Source organism: Oscarella lobularis, chromosome 1 (assembly GCF_947507565.1).
Source record: "Oscarella lobularis chromosome 1, ooOscLobu1.1, whole genome shotgun sequence".
In the NCBI taxonomy this organism is placed as follows: Eukaryota; Metazoa; Porifera; class Homoscleromorpha; order Homosclerophorida; family Oscarellidae; genus Oscarella; species Oscarella lobularis.
In genome coordinates, this window is record NC_089175.1 from 1,311,681 (window position 1) to 1,333,919 (window position 22,239).

Sequence of the window (22,239 nt, forward strand, 5' to 3'; positions counted from 1 at the left end):
GGAAGTTGGTGTGGCAAGAGAAATTCTGGAGAGTGAAGAAGGGGGTCTGTTCTACTTCAACTATGGCGAGGACACAGTTAGCTACGAAAAAGCTATTTGCGCGAATTTGATGAGATTATCGCGAAAGAGAGATCAAAAAGGATCATTTCATGGCTGGTAAAAGAAGGCGCGAGAAAGCCATCTGAAAGAGGTTTTACGCTTTTCATGAGAGACTTCTGTGATCACGCGGTAACTTACGCAAAGAAATGGAATCGAAGCGTAGTTTTCATTCTGAATAACGTCACTTCCATCTTACACCAGGAGGATGGAGTTGAGAAGTTGAAAGTCTTGCAACGACGTGCCAAGAACCTCATTGATAACCAATGTCCAAATCGTATGGTCTTCGTTGATTCCGACGGTTTGGTCAAACGCGTATTCAGCTCGCAGAGATCAAGATTGGTAATTTATGAAGTGAATGACGTGAGTAGAGAAGAGGCAGCTCAACTACTTGAATCACAAAACATTGGTGTCAAGAGTCTGAATACAACCGCTTTGTATCACACGGTGACAGGTGGACGACTGGAATTACTTTGGTCCGTCGTTTCTTGCCTTCAAGAGTCCAATGATGAAGGTCGGTCACCAATGAACATTGCCTTTGAATGCGTTCGTGAAAAAGAGTCGTTTGGTGGGTGCAATGTCTCGAGAAATTTTGTCACGACTGTGTTCGGGACGATCTTGAATGAGGGAGGGATGTGCAAAGGAGACGTTCCTAGCCATTTCGTTGATGAAATGGAATGCTTGCTTGCAAGAAACATTCTCTACGACTGGCGCTATGGGTATTTGCAGTTCTACTCCACAATCGCTCGCACTCGAGGTGCAAAAGAATTAGCTGCTGCGACTGCGCTCTTGCCAGAAGCATGATGGTGTCGATGAAGAGATATCTAATTACTGTTGTGTCATTATTTATTTGTGTTGAACTAGCATGTCTATATTTCCTATATTGTCAATATCGTATCTGATTAGATATTTTTTTGCAAGGTGTAGAAAAAGCACTCAAGGTGGTCAATCGGCCAGCGTACGTTCACGGATAATAAAATCAACAATTACATAGAAAGATTTGGACATGGCCAAATTAATTAATTAATTACACGGTCATTCTCCATAGGTTCTAACGAAATAATTGTACTTTCTTTGGTACGATTCAGCACATCAGAGCTCTATTTTTTGTTTGACGTCGTCGGGTCACGTGGCAAAAAGAGGGCTGAACAACAGATGCGCATCTCATTTCGCAATTCGCAGTCCGCACGTTGCACGTCGCCACGTTCCCTCGTTCCAGGCTCGTAGGTCTCGCGATCCTGCTCTCCTCGAACCTGAATCGATCTCTCGCTTTCTCATTCGCAGTTCCGCATCCGAAAAGTCGTCGAAAAAGGGCGAGAAAGGGAAGAATAGCATGAATAGCGTCCACGTGTCCACTCAAGAGCGTAAGAATCAAGAAATTCGCTTGCCGCGGCGTTTGCGTGTGAATAGTGCCATTTCAGACATTCTGATATCAATCATCTCGACAGTTTTGGTTGTTTCTTATCTCATCTACCTCATGTTTGCTATCAAATTTAATAACGACGAGGAAGTGATGCGAGAGATAGTCAATAGGGGCTTTGAAAAGTTTCCAGAAAGAGATCAACGTTCTTTTGTTCTGGATCGAAAAGAAGAGAAGGACCGATTCAGAAAGGCGTTGATTAAGATGGAGCCTTACATTCACATTTACCATCTCGTCACTGGCTCGAAAGCCTCCGAGACAACATCGTTGGTGCAAGATGTGGCAAAAGAAATTCTGGAGAGTGAAGAGGAGGGTCTGTTCTACTTCAACTACGGCGAGGACACAGTTAGCTACGATGAGGCTATTTTGCGCGAATTTGATGAAATGGTCACGAAAGGGAGACCAAAAAGAATCAAGTCGTGGCTGGTAAAAGAAGTTCACGCGAAAATGCCATCTGAAAGGTGTATAGGTTTTGGGCGTTTCCTGACAACCATGGTCTGTAGTCCCGCGGTAACTTATGCCAACAAATGGAATCGAACCGTAGCTTTCATTCTGGATACCATCTTACATCAGGACGACGGAGTTCAGAAATTGAACTACTTGCAACGAAGTGCGAAGGGCATCATTGATTTCGGATGTCCAATTCATAGGATCTTCGTTGATTCCGACGGTTCGGTCGGACGCGTATTCAGCTCACTGAGCTCACATAGAGGAAGATTTATATATTATCAAGTGAATGACGTGAGTAGAGAAGAGGCAGCTCGACTACTCGAATCACAAAATATTGGTCGAAAGAGTTTGAATACAATGGCTTTGAGTGGCAGTATGGGTATTTTCAGTTCTACTCCACAATCGCTCGCACTCAAGGTGCAAAAGAATTAGCTGCTGCGACTGCGCTCTTGCCAGAAGCATGATCGTCGATGAAGGAACGATCCAATTACTGTTGTTTTATTATTTATTTGTGTTGAACTATAGTATATTGTCAATCCCGTATCTGATCGGATATTTTTTGCAGCGTGCAAAAAGAGCGCGCTGCGTTCAGCGTTTTAGCGCGCGCTGTCTCGCAAAGAGTGGATCGTTTCTGGACGTCGCGTTGATGAGACGGCACCGCTCCGCTGCTTGGACGTTGCGACGAGATCGAAAAAGAATCAAAGAAACCTCCGCGTTTTGCTAAGATCGCGAAAAGAGCCCACAGCTAGGCGACGCGAATCGGCGAATAACAGATTGCCTGTCACAGAATTGATTGAATTGCTGTACTCTAGACGAAGAAAGGCGCGGGAAGAGTGACGATTGTAGACACGCCGCAATCCGCAACTGGATTGGCTCTATCTGAACAGGTAAGATGTCGTAGTACAGTACTGAAAAAATTGTTGGACGCGTGTCTCGACAAAGAAGAAGGATGCGCCTAGTGCAGGAGCAGCGGCAGCCTTGGCTTCGTCTGAAAAAGAAAAGGTACCAAAATAAGTACGGAGACAGGCGAGTGGACGACGACGTTTTGTCAGGCTGAACCAGCGAAGAGCGCAGCACCCTCTGTTGAGACGAGCGCTCCTGCGCTTAGAGAACCAATCAAGACTGCGCCCGTGGATAGGCCAAAAAGTGACTACTTGACGCCGTCTCTGTTTCTTCTGATGACGGGTCTGGATACGCTCGCGTGCATGCAATGCGTCCTCCGGAGGATTCCGCAAGCCCCCAAGGCTATCAGAAACTTCTGCCGTCGCCGTATGATAGTCCCTACTCCAAGCCTTTTTTGACCCTTCCGGCAAAGACGTCCTTACCTGTAAGACTTGTTTGTGACAGCTAGGCCAAACGGTACCTAATTTGAATTTTTGTTTAGACTACCTTCGACAAAGGTATCTATCTATTGAAGTATATTGTATTTTAATCGATAATTTGTTTTTGAATATTAGTTGAAGATCATTTTGAAGCCATCTTTGACTATACAGCCACTCACGAAGACGAATTGACGTTGACAATAGGTGACAGGATAACCGTAGTAGAGAAACAGGACGACGGCTGGTGGAAAGGAGAATGCAAGACAAAGACGGGCTGGTTTCCAGCATCCTACGTCGAGCCAGCATCAGTTGACGTATGTTGACAACGCAGCGTCGTAGAGCGTTGTTGAAAAAATGAATTCTTTTTTATAGGATTTCGCTAAAAATGAAACGGCAGACGCTGACAGCGGAATTGAAGAAGAAGGCACAGGTGCATAGATATTCTCGTAGGTTACGTACGTTGGAGTCTCACGTATACCGATTCAAAGAACGCATAAGCTAATATATAGACCAAGCATTCATCCCACAATACTTACTGTCTTCATTCCTTTCTAGAGTATAAAGTCTCTTTTCCGTGTGATGCTTGGCGTGACGATGAGCTGACTCTCAAGGAAGGCGATTTAGTAGTCGTGTTTGAGACGGCGGATAGTGTGTGGTGGCGCGGCAGTGCCGGCACCAAACACGGGTGGTTTCCAGGATCTTATGTCGAGGTAAACGTCGTCAGAAATCTCGGATTTTTTGGAAACTTAATGTCACGAAGGAGACTCTAGTGGTGTTTACGCTGAACTGATGCCCGAGGAAGACGAGGAGAGTTCTCCAAAGGAGAAGCCGCAAGCCGCAGATTCCTCCTTCCTCAGCGAATTGGCGTCCAAGATGTCTGGCGGACTGAAGCAACCGAAGACGGAGGAAGCAAAAGGTATGAATATAGTCTTGATTGTCGTTGCAGACTACATGTCGTCTTTCTGTTTCTTATAGAATACGCTACGCCGAAAGTAGAACCTAGAGTCGATCGTCAGGTAACGGTTTCTATATGATTTGGGATTATTGACTCTTATGCTGTCTCATTGCTAGTGGCAAATCAGAAACGTGCTCTCAAGCAAGCTGACGCAGCCAAACCGGCTCAGATTCAGCCCAAAACGACGGAGCCTGTGGTGGCAAAACCAGATCAAGTCGGAAAGATCGAGCCTGAGAAGAAAAAATCGGAGGTTCAACCCGTTCAACAACCAGGTTCGGACGAAATAATTGTACTTTAGGAATTGTTTCCTTTGGAACGAGTCAGCAAATCAGATTGACGTTGTCGGGTCACGTGGCAAAAAGAGGGCTGAGCTACAGATGCGCATTGCGTAGCTCATTTCGCAATTCGCAGTCCGCACGTTGCGCGTCGCCCCTCGTTCTTCCACGTTCCCTCGTTCCAACGATGTCTGGCTCGTAGGTCTCGCGATCCTGCTCTCCTCGAACCTGAATCGATCTCTCCCTTTCTCATTCGCAGTTCCGCATCCGAAAAGTCGTCGAAAAAGGGCGAAAAAGGGAAGAAAAGCGCCCACGTGTCCGCTCAAGAGCGTAAGAATCAAGAAATTCGCTTGCCACGGCGTTTGCGTGTGAATAGTGACATTTCATACTCAGAGACGGCGCAGTCTCTGCGCGAGGAATCGTCTGGCTTCTCTGGCTCCTCTAAAAACAGGCCAGCCTCGAAGTCGCGTCTTTCAGCCGTCTTTCAGCCCGTGAAGGCAATGCTCCACTATGGCATTCAAATCGTGGATTGGATTTATACGCCAAGAAGCAACATTCTGATAACAATCATCTTGACAGTTTTAATCATGTTTGCTATCAATTTTGATAGCAACAAGGAGGTGATGCAAGAGATAGTCAATAGAGGTTTTGGGAAGTTTCCAGAAAGAGATCAACCTTCTTTCGTTCTGGATCGAAAAGAAGAGAAGGACCGATTTAGAGAGGCGTTGACTAATAAGAAGCTTTATGGTATTTACAGTTACATTCTAGTCACTGGTCCAAAAGGCTGCGGGAAGACATCGTTGGTGCAAGATGTGGCAAGAGAAATTCTGGAGAGTGACGAAGGGGGTCTGTTCTACTTCAACTATGGCGAGGACACAGTTAGCTACGAGGAAGCTATTTTGCGCGAATTTGATGAGATGATCGCGAAAGCGAGATCAAAAAGAATCATGTCGTGGCTGGTAAAAGATGTTGGCGCGAGAAAGCCATCTGAAAGAGGTTTTACGCTTTTCATGAGACACTTCTGTGATCACGCGGTAACTTACGCAAAGAAATGGAATCGAGGCGTAGTTTTCATTCTGGATAACGTCACTTCCATCTTACACCAGGAGGATGGAGTTAAGAAGTTGAAAGTCTTGCAACGACGTGCCAAGAACCTCATTGATAACGTATGTCCAATTCGTATGGTCTTCGTCGATTCCGACGGTTTGGTCAAACGCGTATTCAGCTCACAGAGATCGAGATTGGTAATTTATGAAGTGAATGACGTGAGTAGAGAAGAGGCAGCTCAACTACTTGAATCACAAAACATTGGTGTCAAGAGTCTGAATACAACCGCTTTGTATCACACGGTGACAGGTGGACGACTGGAATTACTTTGGTCCGTCGTTTCTTGCCTTCAAGAGTCCAATGATGAAGGTCGGTCACCAATGAACATTGCCTTTGAATGCGTTCGTGAAAAAGAGTCGTTTGGTGGGTGCAATGTCTCGAGAAATTTTGTCACGGCTGTGTTCGGGACGATCTTGAATGAGGGAGGGATGGGCAAAGGAGACGTTCCTAGCCATTTCGTTGATGAAATGGAATGCTTGCTTGCAAGAAACATTCTCTACGACTGGCGCTATGGGTATTTGCAGTTTCACTCCACAATCGCTCGCACTCAAGGTGCAAAAGAATTAGCTGCTGCGACTGCGCTCTTGCCAGAAGCATGATGGCGTCGATGAAGAGATATCTAATTACTGTTGTATCATTATTTATTTGTGTTGAACTATAGTTCCTATATTGTCAATATCGTATCTGATTGGATATTTTTTGCAGCGTGCAAAAAGCGGCGAATGAGCGCGCTGCGTTCAGCGTTTTAGCGCGCGCTGTCTCGCAAAGAGAGTGGATCGTTTTCTGGACGTCGCGTTGATGAGACGGCACTGCTCCGCTGCTTGGACGTTGCGACGAGGGACGAGATCGAACTCATCGAAAAAGAATCAAAGAAACCTCCGCGTTCCGCCAAGATCGCGAAAAGAGCCCACACAGGCGACGCGAATTGTCAAGACTTGCGAATAAGAAAACTGCAGCATAAAAAATAGTTACCAAATCAACAGCTACATGGATTTCACACTCAGTTCAGTCCCCAAAAGTTGAAGTACTCCTACAAAGAAAATTATTTTAATTTTCTACTCAAACATTCGAATCAACGTGTACTTCGTTTCCTTTGGCTGGCTTGATAACAAAGTCGGGCGATTCACTTTCAGACCAAATGGAGACTGTCTGATTGGCTTCAAGATCGAATTGAACCGTCCCATTGGCCATGATGTGGTGTTGAATGGAGTCGGGTTGGACTGTGTAGGGCGCTTTCATATCCGTGCGCAGCGAGCACGGTGCTCCCATCTCGCTCTCGATCGTGATCCAAGCCGTTTTTCCAGACACTCGTCTGCAAAATAAAGTAAGATTTTTAGTCAGTACACTTTCTGTAGTAGTGACACCCAACTTTGATGACACTAGGAAAGCTCCTTGGGCTCGAAGTCGATAGAAGGCCACGTCCGACAGAGAGTTGTCATCCAAGCCAGGAAATACCTGATGCAAATCAGTCTTGTGAGAGGTAGATAAATGTTATTGATTTTCACTTGCCCATATTTCTCCTCGATCGCTTAGCAACATCATGTCTTGAATAGCGCTCGACGCCATGGGCGGCGTCTCGCCGCACTCGCCATTTTCGCCTTCGTGATAGAACGTGTTGGGCAAGATGTAGCCATCCAAGAGGTAAGTGATCTTGTGTAGAAAAGGAGATTAGAATAGATGGTACGCGAGCTTCCTTTCTATCATTATTACGTTCGTAAAAGCGCTGTTGGGACGACCAAAGAGTGTTGACATGACCGACACGGCTGGTCGACAAAACCCTGTCAAATGTCCCTTGAGACCGATCCAGTGATCAACAGAATGTTTTGCCAGTGCGATCTCTGTCTATACATATAATTCTCATCTGTTATCTTTTGGTGCACAGCAGGGAAGTCACCTCGTTTTTCCAGTCTAAGAGATTAAGAGGCCAAACCATGAATAGATGAGAAAAGTGACGATGAGAACTAAGAGGCAACAATGTTTCTATAAACCACCACAATACAGATCTGTTTACATGTTAAAAGATACTCCTGCTGCTATCATGTATCCATTTTGATCGACTGGATAGCTTGTCAGCCTGTTTAGCACGTCTTGCCAGACGGATACGCGTGACTCGTTATTGTGCAGAATATCCTTTGCGAGATGAATAGCAGTCTGTAAAATGACAGACAAGTAATTTGTATTCGGGAGGGGAAAACTCCTCAGACTCACTTGCAATCCCCATCTGTACAGTGCAACGTCATAGTTGGTGTCTGGTCCTCTTGCGCCAGGATATTCAGGGGAGAAAGTCGTAGGAAGATGCACAACGTGATCAGAACTGTTATCAATCTAAATGCAATAACTATTTTCTGTTTAGAAATGGCTTTGGATTGCAGTCACCTGGAAATGGGTGTAGTAATTAACAGCTCTACTTAGAATCGGATAGAGCCCTTCAGCCACGCTTTGATCCATCGAATGACGATAATGCAGCCAGTAGAGCTGACACGTCCACAGAAGATTTCCGACAATGGTAGGGCTAAATAGCGTTTGTCTTCAGTATCCTAACTAAATTGTGTGCAAACTTACGGCTCTGTTAGGCAGCTGGGAACGTGATTCCAGTTGCATGTTTCCATGCATTCAAGGCTCGACGCACTCACCGGTGCCGCTGCAGAATCATTCCGATTCGCTTCCGGCACGTTGTTAATCAAGTTCTAAATTAAGAAATTCATCTTTTCTTTTTTCAGAGCAATGTGATCTCCAAAAACCTTTATGTTCGCATCTAAGAGCTTTTTTAAAGATTCCGCCAGGGAGAGTCGGTTCGCCGCGTAAAGTGGATAATAGGTCAGTTGGATGTTGAGATCCCAGTGCAAGTCCGGCCACCTCGTTCCGTCAATGAACCAGGGACCCATGAGATCATAGACAATACGGTCAGATCGAGTCCCAGAGGCAAGCTTGTACATCTGTAACAAAGATAAAGCCTCTGATGCCTGTAGATAGAATATTCTTACTTGTATCCAGTAGAAACTCTCAACCTTTGTGTCGTTAAACGTCAGAAACGATGCCGGATAGTACTGATGCCACCACTGCCGATGCATGGAGACGAGACCGTCAACGCCTTGGGCGACCGACTTCTTGACATTAGCTACGGCAACCGAAGCTCCATCCGGTACGACAGGACTAATACTTATATGCAAGACAGAGTGAGACATATTTGGTGAGTTTGATTTTTCAGACACAATCTGAAAAGCGAGAGCGTGCGTATTTCCGCTCAGATGTTTCTGAGTCGTCACGTTGATTCCATCCTGAACCGACTGTTCCGGCGGGGGATTGCGGATGTAGTGCTTCACATCGCCCGCTCGAGTTGAATCGGCTAACTCGGGCACCCACTCCCAAGACGAGCTCGTTGACTCGCCGCCGGTAGCATTTAGTTTGACCACCATGGAATCACTTGCATTATAAACGGCATTGGCAAACGCTCGAAAACTAATCGTTCCTGGAAATAAATAAATAAATAAAGATACATTAACAGCTCAGGTTAGATTAATTAAATGTTTGAATTTTCCTCGTACCGGCTGTCGTTTTTAGGTTTCCTCGCGCTTCTGCATTCCACAGATCGAGTCGCATTGTCGCATTCTGCACTTGGCCACCCAGGTGAAGAAGAAAATGTCCACTGGGTAGGCGTGGTCTGTCAACTTGAAAATTATCAGCAGTGTAGTTCTTTCCCGGTTGCCGATCGTCCCAAACTGCAGAACTGCTCACGGAGAAGTAGAGCGTTTTGGTCATGTCTTTGGGATCGCAGTGTATCATCATGCCCAGAGCACCGTTACCCAGAAATGCAGAGTGATACCACTTGTACGGAGTGCTGGACGAAGCTTTGCCTAAAACGTAGGCTCATGGCTTTATCTCCTAGTATCGTGATCTGCAATTGACCAACCGTTTTGCACATTCCACGTCCAGAGGAGGTCAGCTCGCGACAGGAAGTCCTCCCAATCAACGTCGAGCCTGGCCTGCCCATGCACGGGAGGAGAGAGAACGACTGAAGACAGCAATACTACTATGAGTACAAGAGGCGGCATTGATTCTTCTCCAAAGAGCATGCGTGGGAAAGCATGAGATCTCGGTGTTTTACAAAATTGTGTCACCTTCGACAGCAAAAGCGGGTACAAAAAAACAGAAACAGCAAAAAATCTTAAAGTGTTTCAGTGGGATTTCAGTCCCCAAAAATTGAAGTACTCCTGCAAAGAAAAACAAGTGCGTTTGCTCAATGGATCGACTCGCGGACAATTGGCTTATCTACCTCGTTTCCTTTGGCTGGTTTGATGTCAAAATCGGGTGATGCACTCCCAGACCAAATGGACACTGCCTGATTAGCTTTGAGATCAAACTGAATCGTTCCATTGGGCATAATTTGGTGTTGAATGGAGTCCGGTTGGACTGTGTAGGGCGCTTTCATATCCGTGCGCAGCAGGCAAGGTTCTCCCATATCACTCTCAATCGTGATCCAAGCCGTTTTCCCAGACACTCGTCTGGAAAGAGCAAAAATTGTAAGATTTTAATTCCTTTACTTAGTAGAAGTGACACCCTACTTTGATGACACTAGGAAAGCTCCTTGGGCTCGAAGTCGATAGAAGGCCACGTCTGATAGAGAACTGTCATCCAAGCCAGGAAATACCTGATGCAATCAGTCTTGTGAGAGGTAGGTTAATGTCATTGATTTCGCTTACCCATATTTCTCCTCGATCGCTTAGCAGCATCATATCTTGAATAGCACTCGCAGCCATCGGCGGCGTCTCGCCGCACTCGCCGTTCTCGCCTTCGTGATAGAACGTGTTAGGCAAGATGTAACCATCCAAAAGGTAGGTGACCTTGTAGAAAGAAAGAGATTAGATGCAAACATTCCTGGATCTACCATCATTACGTTTGTAAATGCGCTGTTGGGGCGACCTAGAAGTGATGACATGACCGATACAGCTGGTCGACAAAACCCGGTCAATCCTCCCTTGAGACCAATCCAGTGGTCGACAGAATGTTTTGCCAGTGCAACCTCTGTCTATACATATAACTCGTTATTAATAACTCGATTTTAATGTAGGGTACTTACATCGTTGTTCCAGTCTATGAGGTTGAGAGGCCAAATCATGAACAGGTGAGAAAAGTGACGGTGAGAACTAAAGAGGAAAATAATCTCAAATATCTGTAAGACGGATCTGTTTATACATGTTAAATGATACTCCATCTGCTATCATGAATCCGTTTTGATCAACTGGGTAGCTCGTCAGCCTGTTTAGGACGTCTTGCCAGACAGATACGCGTGGATCGTTGTTGTTCAGAATGTCCTTGGCGAGGTGAATAACAGTCTACGGAGAATGGTAGGTTAATAAGCTCTAGTTTTGTTAGAAGATTACTTGCAATCCCCATCTGTACAGTGCAACGTCATAGTTGGTGTCTGGTCCTTTTTTGCCGGGATACTCAGGTGAGAAAGTCGTAGGAAGATGTACGACATGGTCAGAACTGTTGTCAATCTAGATAGACACGTTCAGTTTAGATTTGGCTTCAGACTGCAGTTACCTGGAAATGAGTGTAGTAATTAACAGCTCTGCTCAGAATCGGATAGAGTCCTTTTGCCACGCTTTGATCCATTGAATGACGATAATGCAGCCAGTAGAGCTGACAAGTCCACAGAAGATTCCCAACAATGGTAGGACTAACAGCTCGGTTTGTTGGTGTTCTAAACTTTTTCGCGTGCAGCCTTACGGCGTTGTCAGGCAGTCGGCTCCATAATTCCAGTAGCACGTTTCCATACATTCGAGGCTTGATGCACCCGACGGAGCCGCTGCGGAATCGTTTCGATTCGCTTCCGGCACGTTGTTGATTAAATTCTTAATTGAAAAAGGTGTGGTTTTCTAACAGAAAAATGTAAATTACGGAAACCTTTATGTTTGCATCTAGAAGCTTGTTGAGGGATTCTGCTAGAGAGAGTCGATTTGCCGCATAAAGTGGGTAATACGTCAATTGAACGTTGAGATCCCAATGCAAGTCTGGCCACCCTGTTCCATCAATGAACCAAGGACCCATGAGATCATAAACAATACGGTCAGATCGAGTCCCAGAGGCAAGCTTGTACATCTGTGGCAAAGATAACTCTCTGATGCTTATCAGAGGTAAAGTACTCTTACTTGTATCCAGTAAAAACTCTCAATTTTCGTATCGTTAAAAGTAAGAAACGACGCCGGATAGTACTGATGCCACCACTGCCTGTGCATGGAGACGAGTCCGTCGACGCCTTGGGCGACCGACTTCTTGACATTGGCTACAGCAACTGAAGCTCCATCCGGTACGACAGGGCTAATACTTATATGCAAGACAGAGTGAGACATATTTGGTGAGTTCGATTTTTCAGAAACAATCTGAAAAGCGAGAGCGTGAGTATTTCCGCTCAAGTGCTTCTGAGTCGTCACGTTGATTCCATCCTGAACCGACTGTTCCGGCGGGGGATTGTGAACGTATCCCTTCACCCGGTTTCCCCAAGTCGAGTCGGCTAGCTCGGGCACCCACTCCCATTTTGCGCCGGTCGCCTCGCCGTCAGTGGCATTTAGTTCGACCACCATGGAATCACTTGCATTATAAACGGCATTGGCGAACGCTCGAAAGCTAATCGTTCCTGAGGAAATGATATGAAGATGCACAGGTTTAATTAAATATTTTCGATTCTCCTTGTACCTGCTGTCGTTTTTAGGTTTCCCCGCGCTTCTGCATTCCACAGGTCGAGACGCATCGTCGCATTCTGCACCTGACCTCCCAAATGAAGTAGAAAATGACCGCTGGGTAGGCGTGGTCGATCGACGACGAAATTATTGAGAGTGTAATTTTTTCCCGGTTGCCGATCGTCCCAAACTGCAGAACTGCTCACGGAGAAGTAGAGCGTCTTGGTCATGTTGTTGGGATCGCAGTGTATCATCATGCCGAGAGCGCCGTTTCCCAAAAATGCAGAGTGATACCACTTGTATGGAGTGCTCGACGAACTTTTTCCTATCGTATGGCTTCTGTATGTCTGCTAACATCCTTTCACAACGGACCCACCGTTTTTCACGTTCCACGCCCAGACGAGGTCAGCTCGTGACAGGAAGTCCTCCCAATTCACATCGAGTTTGGCCTGCCCATGCACAGGCGGAGGAAGGGCCGCTACGAACAGCGAAACCACTGTGAGAAGAGGAAGCGACATTCTTCTCAAAGAGCATGCGCAAGGAAAGATGAGACGCGTCCTCCGACGTTGGCTTTCTTCGTCGTTTTTGGCTATCGGTGAGTCGACATTTTATAGCGAGCGTTCAAGCGTACGATTCGTGTCACTTTCGACAAGCGAAACCGCGCAGGCGCGTAGAAATCGCACGAAGGAGCGATTAGTCGACGTCGCATGCTTTCGGTCCTTGGCGCAGATGTTTGCTATCTCTTTTGTAGGGATGCTTTATGTCGTCGCCGCAGCGACAATATCCCCGACCACGCCCACCAATACAGCGACGACGAATTCGCTAGAGCCAAAAACGATGAAGGCTACTACAAGCAGTAGTACGAATTCTCCTACGACAACAGCCAAGGCTCCAACGAATGCTCCAACGAGTTCTAGCACAACTTCGGGGCCAACAACGGCGAAGGCTACTACGAATTCGCCCACTACTCTGAGATCAACAACAGCGAAGATTACTACGAATTCTCCTACAACTTTGGGACCAACAACAGTGAAGGCTAGTACGAATTCTCCTACAACTTTAGGGCCAATAACAGTGCAGACTACTACAAATTCTCCTACAACTTTGCAATCAACAACAGCGAAGGCTACTACGAATTCTCCCACTACTCTAGGATCAAAGACTACTACAAGTTCTCCCACTACTCTGGGATCAACAACAGCGAAGATTACTACGAATTCTCCTACAACTTTGGGACCAACAACAGTGAAGGCTAGTACAAATGCTCCTTCAACTTTAGGTCCAACAACAGTACAGACTACTACAAATTCTCCTACAACTTTGCAACCAACAACAGCGAAGGCTACTACGAATTCTCCGACAACTTTGGGACCAACAACAGCGAAGGCTACTACGAATTCTCCGACAACTTTGGGACCAACAACAGCGAAGGCTACTACGAATTCTCCGACAACTTTGGGACCAACAACAGCGAAGGCTACTACGAATTCTCCGACAACTTTGGGACCAACAACAGCGAAGGCTACTACGAATTCTCCGACAACTTTGGGACCAACAACCGCAAAGGCTACTACGAATTCTCCCACTACTCTACAATCAACAACAGCAAAAGCTACAACAGTGCAGGTTACTACGAATTCTCCCACAACTCTGGGGCCAACAACAGCAAAAGCTACTACAAGTTCTCCTACAACTTTGGGGCCAACAACAGTGCAGGTTACTACTACAAGTTCTCCCACTACTCAGGGATCAACAACGACAACGAAAAGTGCTACGAATTCTCCCACAACTTTGGGACCAACAACAGCGACGGCTAAGACGAATTCTCCTACAACTCTGGGTCCAACAACAGCGAATGCTACTACAAATTCTCCCACAACTTTAGGACAAACAACAGCGACGGCTACTACAAATTCTCCTACAACTCTGGGTCCAACAACAGCGAATGCTACTACAAATTCTCCTATGACTGTAGGTCCAACAACAGTGAAGGCTACTACAAATTCTCCCACCACAACTCGGGGGCCAACAACAGCGAAATTTGGTACAAACGCTCCCACGACTATGAGGCCGGCAACGAATGCGGCTACGACTTCGAGCGCGACTGCTGCTCAGACGACGGGAGATGCATCAACGATTGCCTCTACAGCGAATGCCATGACAACAGCAGCTGGAGGAACGGTTCAAACACCTTCCTCCTCAAGTTCTCCTTCGACTCGTCCTCCCGTAATAGTCAGTCCTACGACGAAGGCACCAATTCCAACCCCAACGATATCTACTACAGACGCCGGCGTGGGAGAAGCCGGCGGCGGCGTCAGCGGTGCAGTAATAGGTGGCGTCATAGCGGGTGTAATTGTCGTTCTCATCGTTGTCGTCGTCCTTTTATTGTACTGTCGTCGCCGATCGTCGAACGAAAGCGCGTCCCTATTGGCTATGAGAGAGCTTGACAACGGCTACAAGGGCAAAGGCACGTCAATTATTTTATCGAATTTTTCGACCACCGAGAAGGCGGAGGACAATGTTTACACGGCTATGTACAATTTCTCCGCTGATAATGCGGATGAGCTAAATCTGGCCGAGGATGACGTCGTCAGCGTGTTGGAGAGAAACGACAGTGGATGGTGGAAGGGAAGGCTTAGGAAGAGCGGCGCCACCGGCTGGTTTCCGGCTGAATACGTCAAAGAAGCGCCGAAGCCTCTGGTTAGCTCGACGGCAGTGACAATTGTGGCTACACCGAAGTCGGCGGCTACGTTAACTTTAGCTGAGCAGGTAATGGATGGGCTTGGGTTGGGAGTTTTGCTTGCTTCGTAAAAACGGGTATGATAATTCAGACGAAAAATGACGCGGTAGCGGCAGCGGTGACGATTCTGGATACTCCGCAAGCGGCAACGGAGTTGGCTCAATCTGAACAACAGGTAAGACGCCAATAAATTGACCGATTGACCAAATATGTTGTATTTTAGACAAGGAAAAGCGTGGGAGGGGTGACGATTGTAGACACACCGCAATCTGCGACCGTGTTGGCCCAATCTGAACAACAGGTAGGGAGGCATCAATAGCTTGGTAGATTAACCAAACATGCCGTGCGTTAGACAAAGAAAGGCACGGGAGGGATAACGATTGTGGACACGCCGCAATCCGCGACGGAGTTGGCTCAATCTGAACAGCAGGTAAGATTGACAGATTGCCTGTCACAGAATTGACCGAATTGCCGTACTTTAGAAAGTCGCGGGAGGAGTGACGATTGTAGACACGCCGCAATCCGCAACTGGATTGGCTCTATCTGAACAGGTAAGATGTCATAGTACAGTACTGAAAAAATTGTTGGACGCGTGTCTCGACAAAGAAGAAGGATGCGCCTAGTGCAGGAGCAGCGGCTTCGTCTGAAAAAGAAAAGGTACCAAAATAAGTACGGAAACAGGCGAGTGGACGACGAGGTTTTGTTAGGCTGAACCAGCGAAGAGCGCAGCACCCTCTGTTGAGACGAGCGTTCCTGCGCTTAGAGAACCAATCAAGACGGATAGGCCAAAAAGTGACTACTTGACGCCGGTCTCTGTTTCCTCTGATGACGGGTCTGGATACGCTCGCGTGCATGCAATGCGTTCTCCGGAGGATTCCGCAAGTCCCAGAGGCTATCAAAAACTTCTGCCGTCGCCGTATGATAGTCCCTACTCCAAGCCTTTTTTGACCCTTCCGGCAAAGACGTCCTTACCTGTAAGACTTGTTTGTGACAGCTAGGCCAAACGGTACCTAATTTGAATTTTTTGTTTAGACTACCTTTGACAAAGGTATCTATCTATCTATCCATTGAAGTATATTGTATGTTAATCGATAATTTGTTTTTGAATATTAGTCGAAGATCATTTTGAAGCCATCTTTGACTATACAGCCACTCACGAAGACGAATTGACGTTGACAATAGGTGATAGGATAACCGTAGTAGAGAAGCAGGACGACGGCTGGTGGAAAGGAGAATGCAAATCAAAGACTGGTTGGTTTCCAGCATCCTACGTCGAGCCAGCATCAGTTGACGTACGTTGACAACGCAGCGTCGTGTCAAAAAACAAATTCTTTTTATAGGATTTTGCTAAAAATGAAACCGCAGACGCTGACAGCGGAATTGAAGAAGAAGGCACAGGTGCGTAGATATTCTCGTAGGTTACGTACGTTGGAGTCTCACGTATACCGACTCAAAGAACGCATCAGCTCACATATAGACCAAGCATTCATCCCACTATACTTTTGTCTTTATTCCTTTCTAGAGTATAAAGTCTCTTTTCCGTATGATGCTCGGCGTGACGATGAGCTGACTCTCAAGGAAGGCGATTTAGTAGTCGTGTTTGAGACGGCGGATAGCGGGTGGTGGCGCGGCAGTGCCGGCACCAAACACGGGTGGTTTCCCGGATCTTATGTAGAGGTAAACGTCGTTTTAGGAATCTCGGATTTTTGGAAACTTAATGTCACGTAAATTTAGCCTGTTATTCACGAAGGAGACTCTGGTGGTGTTTACGCTGAACTGATGCCCGAGGAAGACGAGCAGAGTGCTCTAAAGGAAAAGCCGCAAGCCGCGGAGTCCTCCTTCCTCGGCGAATTGGCATCCAAGATGTCTGGCGGACTGAAGCAACCGAAGACGGAGGAAGCAAAAGGTATGAATATAGTCTTGATTGTCGCTGCAGACTACATGTCGTCTTTCTGTTTCTTATAGAAGACGCTACGCCGAAAGTAGAACCGGTGTCGTCTCAAGAGTCGTCAGGTAACGGTTTCTATGATTTGGGATTATTGACTCTTATGCTGTCTCTTTTGCTAGTGGCAAGTCAGAAACGTGCCCTCAAGCCTGTCCTACCAAAAGCTGACGCAGCCAAACCGGCTCAGATTCAACCCAAGACGACGGAGCCTGTGGTGGCAAAACCAGATCAAGTCGGAAAGACCGAGCCTGAGAAGAAAAAATCAGAGCCTTTTCTGGTGCAACCCGTTCAACAACCAGTCAAACCGGCTCCAAAATCTCAGAGCGAAGAGAAGAAGCAGCAACCTCCGCCGCCAGCCGTTTTATCAAGCACTCCGGCACCAAAAGACGTCACCGCCGTTTCTAAGGAAACGGTTCAAAAAGAACCGCAGCCAAAGAGAAACGACATACCAGCGAAGGGACCGCCCGAGAAGCCTGTTCTCCCCAGGCGAACGGTTCGAACGAAACTCGTTGTACTGCCTCAAGGCGGTGCCGTCAAGAAGCACGTACAGACGGCGACGAAGAGAGCACCGCCGCCGAATCGACCATTGCCGCCGCCGCCGACGCGAGCACTTCCGCCGCCGCCGAAGGTGAAGTTAGAGCAGGCAGAAGCCGCTAAGAAAACGATCAGCGTTTCTGCATCGTCAAAAAATCTGAACGCTCCTCCGAGGGCGAAGCCAGTGATACCGAAGCGAGTTGTTCGACCGCCTCCGCCGAAGACTGTCGCTAATGCGAACGAGGCCAGTGTAAAACCTAAGGAGAAACAGCCGACCGTTGCTCAGCCTATCGTTCTTTTTGACACTTCGAAACCAAAGTCCGTCGTCAGTGATGCTTCGTCTAAAAAAGATTCGAAAACTCGATCGCCGCCCTCGAGACCCGTTGCACGTCCCAAGGAGGGACCCGTTAAGCCAAAGTCAACCGAAAGAGATGTCGAAGATGTGTCTGAAAAGCCGACCGCGCTTCCGTCTAAGCCAATCGTTCCCGTCAAATCATCTATTGCTGAAGCGAAGACGTCAGACGATGCGAAGCCCGTTTCTCCGTTCAGACCCACACCTGTTGCAGCGCCTAAGCCAACAGCAGCGAAGTCAGAAGGCGCATCACTTGAATCCTCTAAACCATCCAAACCTTCCGCAATGCCGAAGCCGGAAACTGCGACTGCTCCAGTAGCAGCACTGAAACCAGCGCCCAGACCTCCTGTAATAAAGCCAACAGCAGAAACCTCTACACCGGCACCGGCAACTGCAACCGCTCCAGTAGCAGCACTGAAACCAGCGCCCAGACCTCCTGTAATAAAGCCAACAGCAGCAGCAGAAACCTCTACACCGGCACCGGCAACTGCGACCGCTCCAGTAGCAGCACTGAAACCAGCGCCCAGACCTCCTGTAATAAAGCCAACGGCAGAAACCTCTACACCGGCACCGGCAACTGCAACCGCTCCAGTAGCACTGAAACCAACGCCCAGACCTGTAGTAAAGCCAGCAGCAGCATCAGAAACCTCTACACCGGCACCGGCAACTGCGACCGCTCCAGTAGCAGCACTGAAACCAGCGCCCAGACCTCCTGTAATAAAGCCAACAGCAGAAACCTCTACACCGGCACCGGCAACTGCAACCGCTCCAGTAGCAGCACTGAAACCAGCGCCCAGACCTCCTGTAATAAAGCCAACAGCAGCAGCAGAAACCTCTACACCGGCACCGGCAACTGCGACCGCTCCAGTAGCAGCACTGAAACCAGCGCCCAGGCCTCCTGTAATAAAGCCAACAGCAGAAACCTCTACACCGGCACCGGCAACTGCAACCGCTCCAGTAGCACTGAAACCAACGCCCAGACCTGTAGTAAAGCCAGCAGCAGCATCAGAAACCTCTACACCGGCACCGGCACCGGCACCGAGACCAGTAGCTGCTCCCAAACCAGGAGCGACGGAAACGGCACCAGAGTCTTCCAAACCAGCAGCGGCGCCGAGGCCAGTAGCTGCACCAAAGCCAGAAACGACACCGAGACCAGCGGCTGCACCCAAACCCGCTTCAAAGCCGGAAACGGCACCTGAATCTTCTAAACCATCAGCGGCACAGAGACCAGCTCTCAAACCGGTAGAGAGACCTGCAGCTGCGCCAGGAACGATGCCAACGTCTCCACCTGTTGCTGCACCCAAACACGCAGCGGCACCATTTCCTCCGCCGTCGAAATCGACTCCAAGGCCTGTACCGTCATCTAAACCTGCGGCGGTGGAAACAGAATCGAAGACAAAGCCTGAAATCGCGCCTCGCGCGACTTCTCCTCCGCCAGCTTTTTCTATACCGCCGCCACCTCGTGTCGATAATCGTCCAAAACCTCGCCCTCGTCGATCTTCGGTGGCGGAGAAGCCAACCGAGAGCGACGAAAAGACAAGCGCAAAGACGGACGAGCCGAAAGTTCTGTTTGCCGCTCCCGGAGTCGAGACTGCGTCCAAACCACTCAAACCGATGCCAAAACAAAAGGAAACGAAAGCACCAAAGCCAGTAACAAGAGCTGAGATAATGAAAGCCGCCGCCGCTGCTGCTGCTGCGGAATCGAAGTCTCAGCCGCCGCGAGTTCAAAATCCAGCGCAGTCTAACGACGACGTCAAACCCGTCAAGTCTCCTGAAATTAAAGACGTCAAAAAATCAATGCCACCACCGGCACGTCCAAGCTACAGTCCGGGAGTGACGAAGTCCGACCGTTTGAACAATGATTCATCGTCCGATAAGAAGAAGCCTCCGCCACGTCCCTCCAGTAGTCCTGTGGTGGCGAAACCCGGTCGACCACCCGGCGGACCGAAGGAGAGCAGCAGCGTCGCAAAGAAATTGCCTCCGGGGCGGCCTAAAACGGGCCCTTCATTGTCAAAGCCAACCGCAGCACCCCCGACAGCTGGCGACAAAGATTCTAAAAAGCCGTCTCGACCTCCGCAGCCGTCGAGACCGTCTAGGCCACCTCCTCCGAGCGCCGCTGCTGGCGCGGGAAAAACGGTGCAGCGCACGATGAAAGCTGCGGCGACGTACAATGCTCAACGGCCGGACGAACTGACGATCAATGAAGGAGACATTCTTTTGGAATTGGAGCCCGCTGATGAAAGTGGATGGGCTAAGGGTAAGTTGGCGACGACGGGAAAGGTAGGCTTGTATCCTGCGTCGTACGTGGATCCCATGTAACATGACGGTTTGAACGCTTGCAGTAGTTCGTAGCTGTTCGACTTTTTCTACATGCTGGCATGTGCGAGGGGCAGTGCCTCTCAGCCACTTTCTTTAGTTCTATAATAGTCTAGGTACTTGAACGCTTCGTATGGTTTGCGTCTGTGATTTTGGATGTCCTGACTTTTTTTGCATGACAGAATTCGATACAATCATTTTTACAAGGGTCGACGGATGTTTCCAATTTTTAGGGGGAGACAGGTATCACATTAGGATTAACGAAGAACCCGTATATTCCTGCGTGTGGCGTTTGACGCGTCGACGGCGTGAAAACCAGAATGGCAGACGAATGGCAACGTGTTGTGCGTCCAGAAATCGTCTTCTTGACGGACAACTTCGTCTACTCGGCGCGTCTTAGAGACATCCTCATGGCAAAGAAGCTACTCTCCCCAGACGACATCGAAGAGATCGGACTGGTCAAAACTACAAGGGAGAGAGTTCACGAGCTCATTTGGAAATACCTCAGCAAAAGGGGGCCTGGCTCGTTGCTCAAGTTCATCGAAGCGCTGGAGGAAGACGATCCTCCTCAGTCCGCATTGGCCCAACGACTACGATCGCATCTGAGTCAGGAGGGTGCTGCTACTACAAGTGCTCCAGTATCTGCTCCAGTAGGTGCAGTTGCATCCGCCAGTAAGTCTCTCCCAAGCTTCAGTTTAGTGCCTATAATGGATGTGTTAGGTTCGCTTCTTGACGAAATGGTCACTAGACAAGAACTGCGTTATGTAGCCAAAAGAATAAGCTCTAAGTGGAGGTATGTTGGAGAAGCTCTTGGACCCGATCCGAAGTTTGCACGTCATGATCTGGATGGCTTTGACGAGATGAGGAACAATCGAGATCGAGCTCAGGCGATGCTTGATGCTTGGTTAGAAAAGAATCACGAAAAAGCTACAAGAAGAGTGCTCATACTTGCTCTGAAGGAAGAAGGCTATGGCCAGCTGATAAGGGACGTTTTCAAGTGTGATCCCGACAACGTCTGATCTACAAGTAGTTAGGAAATCAACTGAAATGGCACAAGATACGCTTGTTTCTTCCGTTTGCACATTTTTAGAGCTGCTGTTTTTAGTTGTCCTTTTTGCCGCCATTTTTTAGTTGTTCTTTTTTCTCTGCGTTCTTTTTTGTCGTTAGCGTGCGCTATTTTCGGCGTGACAGAAGGTTTCCTCGCTCGTTTCTTGTCAGTGAACGAAGCGAATGAGCCCCAAAAGCATCTCCGTTGGGATGCGTGTACCTGAACGGTCATATGAGCTGGTCGCTGCGTCGCCAGCCCTGCGCGTCGTCTCACTCTACTAGTCTAGCTCTATTACCGTTCCCGGAAGACTTTTCGACTTCTTTGGGTTGAGATGTGGGTTTCCTGAACATGGATGCGTTCAGTTTAACGGGAAGCTCTATTTAGGTCGCGCTCGAGCGAGCTCGTGGCTATTTGCTTTGCAAGAGAGCTCAGAAGAAGTCGAGCCATGCAAACTCGAGCCCAAGAAGCGAAGGTATCTTTTGGGTCTTTTCTTCTTCGCAAGACTTCGTCGCCTTTTTTTCCTTAGGGGATATCGGCCGTTTGAGTGCATGATTCAGCTGTGGAGTTTCTGCGACGTTCCATGTCTACAGTAGGTAAAAGCTTCTGCATTATACCGAGAACTACTGTACTATATAGCTGGCCGTATAGCTCCTGAAACTGACTCGGATCAACCTTCCGGTCACTTGTCCCTGGTACCGGAGCTATAGCTATAGTCCCTGGTAAGCTGCTTGGGAACCGTTTGTTGGAAGTTGGGATGGTGACTAAGTTGTTTAGGAGCATCTCAAAAATGCTTGCACCGCTCGTCTTCGCGTTCAAAAATTTTTTCTTGTACTTGAACGAAGGCGAAGTGGCGAAGTGGCGAAGAAGAAGAGAGCGATGTGCATGTTGGTTTTTGTTGGTTTTTTTTTTCAAAAGTAGAGTTGCATGCGCTTTTGATCTCCAGGGTATGGAGACAAAAGTGCGCGCGTGTCCATTGCACGCGCGCTCGAGTTTTGATGT

General features: G+C 48.0%; 4 protein-coding genes and 2 long non-coding RNA genes across 12 annotated transcripts; 4 read left to right on the forward strand and 2 right to left on the reverse strand.

Annotated features, from left to right (window-relative positions):
* The first annotated feature begins 2,582 nt into the window (after positions 1–2,582).
* LOC136191238 (neutrophil cytosolic factor 1-like) lies at positions 2,583–6,317 on the forward strand. 5 transcript variants are annotated; one of them, XM_065979570.1, is made up of 13 exons: positions 2,583–2,853; positions 2,909–2,968; positions 3,019–3,293; positions 3,351–3,366; positions 3,424–3,602; positions 3,661–3,718; positions 3,844–3,998; positions 4,049–4,204; positions 4,264–4,304; positions 4,360–4,493; positions 4,542–4,716; positions 4,778–4,848; positions 4,912–6,317. In XM_065979570.1, the coding sequence occupies exons 3-8, from the start codon at positions 3,177–3,179 to the stop codon at positions 4,076–4,078; spliced, it is 555 nt and encodes a 184-aa protein (XP_065835642.1). In that variant the 5' UTR covers positions 2,583–2,853; positions 2,909–2,968; positions 3,019–3,176; the 3' UTR covers positions 4,079–4,204; positions 4,264–4,304; positions 4,360–4,493; positions 4,542–4,716; positions 4,778–4,848; positions 4,912–6,317. The 5 variants fall into 5 exon arrangements, with proteins under 5 accessions (XP_065835642.1, XP_065835652.1, XP_065835633.1 ...); XM_065979580.1 differs by having other exon boundaries at positions 4,052–4,204; XM_065979561.1 differs by lacking the exons at positions 2,583–2,853; positions 2,909–2,968; positions 3,019–3,293; positions 3,351–3,366 and having other exon boundaries at positions 3,514–3,602; positions 3,661–3,785; positions 4,052–4,204.
* An 80-nt stretch (positions 6,318–6,397) lies between these two features.
* On the forward strand, positions 6,398–8,764 carry LOC136191280 (uncharacterized). Of its 3 annotated transcripts, XR_010670819.1 has the most exons (9): positions 6,398–6,949; positions 7,009–7,105; positions 7,159–7,454; positions 7,508–7,573; positions 7,627–7,794; positions 7,855–7,929; positions 7,979–8,131; positions 8,199–8,293; positions 8,346–8,764. It is a non-coding gene; the product is annotated as an uncharacterized lncRNA (long non-coding RNA). The 3 variants fall into 3 exon arrangements; XR_010670816.1 differs by having other exon boundaries at positions 7,508–7,794; XR_010670818.1 differs by having other exon boundaries at positions 7,511–7,794.
* LOC136191197 (uncharacterized) lies at positions 6,570–9,698 on the reverse strand. The gene is made up of 14 exons (XM_065979507.1): positions 9,536–9,698; positions 9,171–9,479; positions 8,610–9,094; positions 8,367–8,561; positions 8,188–8,312; positions 8,002–8,137; positions 7,834–7,950; positions 7,637–7,776; positions 7,520–7,586; positions 7,336–7,467; positions 7,135–7,275; positions 6,995–7,080; positions 6,709–6,937; positions 6,570–6,655 (listed from the first exon to the last, which is right to left on the reverse strand). Exons 1-14 carry the CDS (start codon positions 9,696–9,698, stop codon positions 6,626–6,628), a joined length of 2,355 nt encoding a protein of 784 aa, XP_065835579.1. The 3' UTR covers positions 6,570–6,625.
* LOC136191293 (uncharacterized) lies at positions 8,892–11,457 on the forward strand. The gene is made up of 8 exons (XR_010670829.1): positions 8,892–9,135; positions 9,187–10,145; positions 10,202–10,290; positions 10,350–10,457; positions 10,694–10,946; positions 10,999–11,074; positions 11,128–11,299; positions 11,350–11,457. It is a non-coding gene; the product is annotated as an uncharacterized lncRNA (long non-coding RNA).
* Positions 9,700–12,944, reverse strand: LOC136191206 (uncharacterized). Its single transcript, XM_065979520.1, has 14 exons — positions 12,682–12,944; positions 12,322–12,630; positions 11,778–12,262; positions 11,533–11,727; positions 11,356–11,480; positions 11,170–11,305; positions 11,007–11,123; positions 10,819–10,958; positions 10,703–10,769; positions 10,520–10,651; positions 10,326–10,466; positions 10,188–10,273; positions 9,899–10,127; positions 9,700–9,836 (listed from the first exon to the last, which is right to left on the reverse strand). The coding sequence occupies exons 1-14, from the start codon at positions 12,821–12,823 to the stop codon at positions 9,801–9,803; spliced, it is 2,340 nt and encodes a 779-aa protein (XP_065835592.1). The 5' UTR covers positions 12,824–12,944; the 3' UTR covers positions 9,700–9,800.
* Positions 12,760–21,342, forward strand: LOC136191162 (mucin-5AC-like). Its single transcript, XM_065979467.1, has 16 exons — positions 12,760–12,900; positions 13,057–15,074; positions 15,137–15,220; positions 15,269–15,346; positions 15,398–15,475; positions 15,528–15,596; positions 15,652–15,702; positions 15,753–16,019; positions 16,078–16,093; positions 16,159–16,337; positions 16,386–16,443; positions 16,568–16,722; positions 16,780–16,951; positions 17,011–17,058; positions 17,113–20,864; positions 20,913–21,342. The coding sequence occupies exons 1-15, from the start codon at positions 12,852–12,854 to the stop codon at positions 20,193–20,195; spliced, it is 6,405 nt and encodes a 2,134-aa protein (XP_065835539.1). The 5' UTR covers positions 12,760–12,851; the 3' UTR covers positions 20,196–20,864; positions 20,913–21,342.
* Positions 21,343–22,239: the final 897 nt, after the last annotated feature.

Bases quoted from the DNA above. Each gene is read 5' to 3' on its own strand.
- LOC136191206 (XM_065979520.1), bottom strand. From the start codon at position 12,823: ATGTCGCTTCCTCTTCTCACAGTGGTTTCGCTGTTCGTAGCGGCCCTT. The intron at 11,728-11,777 runs GTAAGAGTACTT...TCTTTGCCACAG, and splicing joins AGAGTTTTTACTGGATACAA to ATGTACAAGCTTGCCTCTGG. The intron at 10,467-10,519 runs GTAATGATGGTA...TCTTTCTACAAG, and splicing joins CCAACAGCGCATTTACAAAC to GTCACCTACCTTTTGGATGG.
- LOC136191197 (XM_065979507.1), bottom strand. From the start codon at position 9,698: ATGCTCTTTGGAGAAGAATCAATGCCGCCTCTTGTACTCATAGTAGTA. The intron at 7,081-7,134 runs GCAAGTGAAAAT...GATTTGCATCAG, and splicing joins GCGATCGAGGAGAAATATGG to GTATTTCCTGGCTTGGATGA. The intron at 6,938-6,994 runs GTTGGGTGTCAC...TTTATTTTGCAG, and splicing joins GCTTTCCTAGTGTCATCAAA to ACGAGTGTCTGGAAAAACGG.
- LOC136191162 (XM_065979467.1), top strand. From the start codon at position 12,852: ATGAGACGCGTCCTCCGACGTTGGCTTTCTTCGTCGTTTTTGGCTATC. The intron at 12,901-13,056 runs GTGAGTCGACAT...TCTCTTTTGTAG, and splicing joins TTCGTCGTTTTTGGCTATCG to GGATGCTTTATGTCGTCGCC. The intron at 15,597-15,651 runs GTAAGATGTCAT...GTCTCGACAAAG, and splicing joins GATTGGCTCTATCTGAACAG to AAGAAGGATGCGCCTAGTGC.